Here is a 7058-nt window from a genome sequence, read left to right on the forward strand (position 1 = left end):
TTTTTTTCTTGGGCAATATCTGTGGATTATTAACTGCGAGGCTTTAGTCGTAGTTAACTGTATGTGCTTCTACAAAAATTAACATACAAAAACTTATGTCCACCATAAAGCAATCTGTTGTCTCGCCCAAATACACCTATTGAAAATTTGAAAAAAGTCAACATTCACACATTATTGTCTTTATTTAAAAAATCCCCAAATCATTTGTTTATTTTAAAGTTTAAAGTATGGCCTAGATGTTACAGTTACAGATTTTTGGATACCACTGTGTAAGAAACAAAATGAGCATTGTACGTCTTTGAAAGTAAGTTTTATTTTAAATAATCTTATTCCTCCAACAATTTATCCCTTTTTAATTCGCACAGATCTGCACGGTTTATGCAAAAATGCACAGTTTCAGCTTTGTACCTGCAAGACAGTTACGACAAAGTATATATCGCTGATGTCCTTCTGAAACCTTGAATATCCATATTTTGTGGGGGGTTTTGTCATAAATCATTATTAAATCAACCTTTGTTTGTCAGTTGGTTTGGCAAATATCTAAGCAATAAAAAGTATTCAATAGAGCTTGCCAACTTTGACATCACAGTACATAATCATTTAAAAAGTATGTTTTTTCATCTGCGGATTTGGAAGGACAGCGACGATCTGCAGTATTCTATATGACAATCCAAATCAGGGTAAAAAAATAACATGGATTTTAGGATTTTTAAGCAATTCAGACTTGGCATTTTTAAAACACTATTAAAGCCACATTTGCAGGGGGATTTATGACACATGCAGTATTGTTTGCCCAGAACATTTAATCATACCTCAGCAGTCAGACCAGAAGTTCTTTGAGGTGTCCCACTGGTTTACAAGGCACATCCTACTGTGGCGAATGGCACTTCTGACACTAAAACACTACAATGAATCACCTGACTGCAATTCATGGGACAGATTCAAGCACAAATGACAACAGGCAGAAAACCAAAATCATGGCCTGTGTGTTTGAAAAAAATCTATAATTTGCATATAATACTGATAACACAATTAGAATGTATTTTATTTGTGAACTGCTTCACTGCTTAATATAAGAGGACATACAGTAGTCTTACATGTTATTAAAAGATTTGCTAAAACCATTTATGGTTTGTAGGAGGAAAGCATTTTCCTTAATCTGAAGATTACCTAAAATCAGAAAGATTTTGTTGACCTTAATCCTATGTCTCACGATTCTCTATCTGGCTTTATATTTCACAAGGAACACAATATAAATATCTTAATATAACCCCTACCTCGAACAAAAATAACAAAATAATACATATATTGTTTATTCTTTTTGACAGTGTACAGAAAGTTACAGTACAACTTGGTTGGTGGATGTCACTTCTTGGAAGTGAATAATAATACAATTATTAATAAAGCTTAATATGGACACTGAGACATCTTCATTTTGACTCTCAGCTATCTGACTGCGACATTGCAGGACTCTTCCTTCTCAAGCATGTCCTTCAAATCTGTTAAAAAAAGGAAATTGTTGTCAGAGAATTTATATTCATTACATTTACATTTGACCGTAGTCTATCTAAAACAGTGTGGGAAAGTTTAAAACATAAACATTACAGTGTTGTTTTAAATTAAAGTAGGAAGAAAGACATTAATAGGAAAGTATAATTCTCAATAACCAAAACTCAAATATATCTGTTAAATTGAATAAACATCTTTGAATTTACAACAAATTTGGCCAAAAAATGAACATACAACCAGACGAGCAAAACTCATTCAAATTCAATTAGCCAAATTCAGTTTGTAAATACAAAATTTAAATCTAGTTGAATTTGTAAGATTTCTAAGGTTTAGGGAAAATACATATTTGAATAATTGTTTATACTTTGCTTCACTTTTGGGTTCTACTTTCTTTAAATAAAAAACTGACCAAAACCTAGTGTAAAATAATCCGTTTTATGTTGTATATAATGAAAAAAATACAGGTTTGGTACTTTACAACCTGTAATAATAAAATATTTGTGTTCATTCATTTATTATTTAGATGGACTAGCACAGTGTAGTAAAAGTTATGTATTACAATATATTAGAACAACGTGCATATGAAACTACTTGAACATTCATTCTATATGCAAATATAATAAATAAAACCAATTAATCTATAAAAAACATGAATGCAAAACATTCTACCTACAATGAATCACTGTCTTGTACACTTGGTTGTAGCCGCCCTCTATGTTCCTGTTCAAATCCACACTAAAGACAAATCGCAGTTCCTGTGGGAGCTCAGATCTGGGTATATTTAGTACAGTGGGGATGATCCTCTGTGAAATGGGTCCCTCAGACAGGACCTGGTGCATCTGGTACAAGCACCAGTCATCCTTTAGGAAGTTGGGTGTGATGAGCAACACCCAGCAGTGGCTGTCATGCACAGCCTGCAGGAGCTCAGTGGACACAGCTCCACCTGGTGGACAATCCCTTTCCAGCAGGTAACAGCGTAGACCTTTGGAAGGGGCTTCTAGGAAGGAGGCCAGGCTGCGCACTTGATCAATGTCTTTATCGCTGTGACACAAACAAACGTCAAATTTTAGAGTTGAACGGAAGCTTGAGGAGAGAACAGCGGGCAGAGGGCTTTCTGAGGTGGAGACGGATGATTTTTTGGAGGGTAATGAAGAGGATGCTGAAGACACGCTAGACTCCCCAGAGCAGCTGGTTTCACAATGAGCGGTGTATGTGTGGTTTCCAGAGGAGCTTTTGGAATTTCTTAAGGCAAAATGGTCCTTCTGAGGGCATTTACATGGGTTACCTTGGTCCAACTCATTCCTTTGTTTTCCAAAATGCTGACGAAACCAGTCTGAATGTGCAAAGACAATGAATATTTTCAACCCATTTGTAACATACACAACCAAGAATCATTGTAAACATATAATTAATGGGTTTTAATGTAACCATTTATTATATTTTTTTATATTTTTTTTATATATTATAACATGACATTTGAACTGCTAACTCAATGACCCATTGAACTTTTGCGACCTCCTATTAAATGCTTTCAAATGTTTAATTTCGAGATTTCGTAAAATGTATATGTAATTCTATAAATCAATGGCTTCCTGTAAGGTTATATACAATTTTAATATTTTCTGAGGTTACAATAATCATTTTAAACATATAATTAATGGGTTTTAATGGAACCAGGTTTACATTTATTACATGTTTTATATTTACATTACTTTTATGCATTTGGAAGATACTTTTATCACATTTTATCATGCCATTTAAACTGCCAACTCAATGACCTATTGAAGTTTTGTCCTCATATTTTCGGATGCGCATGCACCTGACCCCCAGTTAGAGCCCCCATTTTGTGTTTGGCTAGTGTCTAATAATATAACTATTTATATTTAATTTAATTTATGTTAATATTATTATTTTACTGTATAAAGTTTGTATCAAATAAACAATTTGTTGAATTTTGTTGTATGTTCATTTTATAAAATAAACAATTTGTTGAATGGGTCCTGTGGTTTGCTCGCATTTAAAGAAATGGTATGGTACATTGACATTTAGCGGTTGAGTTTTTGGTATCGCAGTCTAAATTCAAAATATCGGAGAGACAAGTTTGGTCAAGTAACAGTTCTTCTCGGTTTCTTTTGATTGTTATCAGAAATAATCTACAGGCACTCTATTGTTTGCGAATGTGTATAGGAAGTTAAGTTGTGGTCACTCGTTTGTTTATGTTGTTAAGATGAAACCGTCCATATTGTACATCTTCAAGTTTTTAATTGATTGATATTATGAAGTTTATGATATGTTACTCTAAGTCAATGTTAAATATAATTTTTATATTTTCTGAGGTTACAATAGTCATGGTGTTAGGAGAAAAACAATGATCAACTTTTACAGTACTTTATGCTGACAGTAACCAAAATGTTACTTTTGTGCTTCCTGTCACACTTGAAACTTAAAATTCAATCAGCCGTGACAGTCAAACATAACACTTCACATAACTTACCCATTATGCCACTGACACGGTTTTTCTCCATATTTCCCCATATTTTCAAATATATAAACTAGAACAGAAACATGAAGAATGTACAGCATTACAGATAATCTTATCTTGTAGCCTACTGTAGCCTAGCAGATATCATATGTACACATATACAACTTTAACAGAATGGGACATCGGTTGCGAAATGCACAGTTTCCACTGCAGTCAGACTTTTGTCTGTTCCACTTTTCCATGAATCACTTTCACTTTATAAGTCTTAATAGTGTTGCATTCGCTATTATCAGCTAGACTTAATAACTTAATTAGACAATCTTCAAAGTAGCCTATAATTACACAGAAAATGGTGTGAGAATACTTACAGATGTTTGAAGGTAAAGTAGACGGGTCATCTGAGAACACTAGTGCAGAAATGAGCATTAAGAGGAAGTTCAAACAAAGGGAAGTGGTGTGTCATGCAAACTACAAAGGTAAATCTTGTATCCCCCTGACGAAATGTATTAAGGCTTAAATATAGATTAAGAAAATGGAAGTAAATAAGGGAACCATATGTTTGTTATGGTACTTACAGTATATTCTGCTTGCATCTAGAATATCCAAAGGATCTGGAAAGGTCCTTTTAAAGGCTTTTTCTTGGCTTTTAACTCATAAAGTTCCCAAGTGACATCTGTTAAACATCTGGGTTAGGTCATGTGACAATGTGTGAGTTTTGTGCTGCCATGACAACTTTTCCAAAATTGTGGTCTGGCTGGCTGGCACATTGCAGTGTCAACAATAAAAAAAAACATTTCTGTACTTAAGGTAGGTTTCAACCCATTTAACAATTGTAATATTTGAATAACATGTCATTTAATCTGTTTTGACCACAATTCTCGATCAAACTGATATAAAACAAGTTATACGAAGTATTGTGGTGATATGTCACATTTTAAACCATAAAATGGTAGGCGTTTTATTTCAAATGTGTCTGGGTTTTTACAACTTCTAAACTTTTATATGGTATAAGAAATAGTCTGTATAGGCTATTATTTGCTTTAAGATAAGTGGGGTAAAAAAATAATCTTTCGTTCATACGTTTTTAGATTCTAGAATGATTTTGCCTGCTCTAATTTATAGTTTAAACAAACAATCATTTGACAAATACATTGTCTTGCATTTTAATTTGCATTTTAATATTGCATCAAAATATAAAGTTTGACTTTATTAGATCACATAATCAACCGTATTGATGATTCGATAATAAAAAGTCAATATGTTTTATTGACCATGATAGTAAAGTACCATGTCTGAGCCAAAGGGTGTTATTCTGGAAGTAAGACCTCTGGTGTGTCTTTAACAGACTATAGATAAGCATAAAATAATAGTTTTTAATATAGTTTTAAAAGTGAAACTCCATCATTAACATTTAAATAGCAGTAAGCGAATTATTGAGTCATTACAAAATAATTTAAAAGTAGATAATACAATATTCAAATAATCAATTGCTCGCGCTCCAATAAACTAGAAAGTCAACTGTAACTCTCTTGTCAAAGAGAAAAGTATATCGGTAGTAATTCGGTTTCTGAAAACAGTGAAGTTGAACTATTCACAATTTAAGATGGATTCTTACAAAAACGCTCCCTATAAAACGCTTTTGATTTGTAGTTGACTTTTATTTTGAAAATTGCGATGCTTTTCCGGTTTAACGTTGTTGTTCGCTCAAAAAGTAGCATATGTGTGCTGAATAAATGCGTGAGGTACGTAGTAACGACTTTTAATTGTATCAGTTTTCAAAGTATTGGTCTATTTTTCCTAATTCAAGATTATAATAAGATTATGATTTAAACAGGCATGAGTTTGAAACCTCCAGTGGGTGTGCAGCGGTTGCCTAGAGGTCCTGACCCGAACAGCCGCGGGTTCGACCGAAGCTCCCCCCGCTTTATCGCTCTGTGTCCCACATCCATCCCATCTTCGGCATCAACAGGTCCCGGGATAGAGGAGGAGCAGCGAGTGCGATCAGAGCTGCGGGAGAGATTTTTACGGACACTGTTAATGATGACAGACAAGCCAGTTCAGTTCAACATGTACGAGAAAGTGCAGGTCCCAGCGAGGTTCGGGGCCTCGGATATTGACATCTTGAACTTTCAGGTGTCGGATTTAGAGACTCCTCTTGGTGTGCAGAAAGAAGCACTGTTGTGGTGTCAGGATGTGATCTCGTGCTCCTTTGAACTGTAAAAAATGTCGGGATTGGATTTGTGGATCCAGGTGCGTATTGGTATTGAGATGGTCACAAGAGGGCGCTGGGTTCATTGGTTTTCATGTTAATAAACGTTTGCAATGTAGAAAACTACATTTTTATGCGTGTTATTGTATTAAAGTGTCCTCTTTTTATTATAAAGATTGAGCTGAATATGATCTGCACAATTTTTATGTATATATGGATTCATGGCAACAGTGACTTCTTATAATGGATATTTCTTTAAAATGGAATAGGATAGCTTTTTATTGTCATTATATGGCTGTACAACGAAATTTAGGCTTTCACATCAGAAGTGCGCATATACATACAAACAAATGTACATTTGCTTACTGTAAACGGACAATGTAAACAGCAAATGGGAACAGATGTGCAGTAGACTGTGCAAATGTAACAGTTATAAAAACAAAAGGTGCAGAATAGCAATAGTGTAAATGTGGCCGTTATGTACAGTAGTGATTGAAATATGAATAAATATAGAGAATGGTAATAAATAAATAATACTGAGTACAGTTTATTGCACAGCTACACCAATAGCTACAAGAGTAGTGAGTGTATAGACAATAGTGTCCACACCTTAAAGCTTGTGAATAGTGATTGTTACTATTAATTGGAGTTCAGTTCTAAGATGGCACGAGAGTAAAAACTGTTCAAGAGTCTGGAGGTCTGTGTCTTGAGGGATCTGTAGCGTCTTCCAGAGGGCAACAGAGTAAAGAGTTGGTTGCCAGGGTGGGACTAGTCTTTTATTATGTTCCTGGCCCGTCCAATGCATCTGGTGCTGTTGATGTCATCAAGTGAAGGCAGATGCGCACCAGTGATTTTCTG

The 7058-nt window shown here is 34.5% G+C and overlaps 2 protein-coding genes across 4 annotated transcripts; one reads left to right on the forward strand and one right to left on the reverse strand.

Annotated features, from left to right (window-relative positions):
• Nucleotides 1-314: 314 nt before the first annotated feature.
• On the reverse strand, nt 315-5263 carry tirap (toll-interleukin 1 receptor (TIR) domain containing adaptor protein). Of its 3 annotated transcripts, none has more exons than XM_057348107.1 (5): nt 4567-5263; nt 4360-4398; nt 4004-4061; nt 2183-2550; nt 315-1499 (listed from the first exon to the last, which is right to left on the reverse strand). In XM_057348107.1, the coding sequence occupies exons 3-5, from the start codon at nt 4042-4044 to the stop codon at nt 1447-1449; spliced, it is 462 nt and encodes a 153-aa protein (XP_057204090.1). In that variant the 5' UTR covers nt 4045-4061; nt 4360-4398; nt 4567-5263; the 3' UTR covers nt 315-1446. The 3 variants fall into 3 exon arrangements, with proteins under 3 accessions (XP_057204090.1, XP_057204088.1, XP_057204089.1); XM_057348105.1 differs by having other exon boundaries at nt 2183-2842; XM_057348106.1 differs by having other exon boundaries at nt 4360-5263.
• A 395-nt stretch (nt 5264-5658) lies between these two features.
• gemin7 (gem (nuclear organelle) associated protein 7) lies at nt 5659-6714 on the forward strand. The gene is made up of 2 exons (XM_057348108.1): nt 5659-5733; nt 5826-6714. The coding sequence occupies exon 2, from the start codon at nt 5828-5830 to the stop codon at nt 6209-6211; it is 384 nt and encodes a 127-aa protein (XP_057204091.1). The 5' UTR covers nt 5659-5733; nt 5826-5827; the 3' UTR covers nt 6212-6714.
• The last annotated feature ends 344 nt before the right edge of the window (nt 6715-7058 follow it).

Source organism: Triplophysa rosa, linkage group LG12, assembly GCF_024868665.1.
Source record: "Triplophysa rosa linkage group LG12, Trosa_1v2, whole genome shotgun sequence".
NCBI lineage: Eukaryota > Metazoa > Chordata > Actinopteri > Cypriniformes > Nemacheilidae > Triplophysa > Triplophysa rosa.

Excerpts from the sequence above, each read along its gene's own strand:
- gemin7 (XM_057348108.1), top strand. The coding sequence starts at position 5,828 with ATGAGTTTGAAACCTCCAGTGGGTGTGCAGCGGTTGCCTAGAGGTCCT.
- tirap (XM_057348105.1), bottom strand. Across the intron at positions 4,062-4,359 it reads TACTTTACCTTCAAACATCT|TTTATATATTTGAAAATATG; the intron begins GTAAGTATTCTC and ends TTTCTGTTCTAG. Across the intron at positions 2,843-4,003 it reads CCGTGTCAGTGGCATAATGG|ACTGGTTTCGTCAGCATTTT; the intron begins GTAAGTTATGTG and ends TTGCACATTCAG.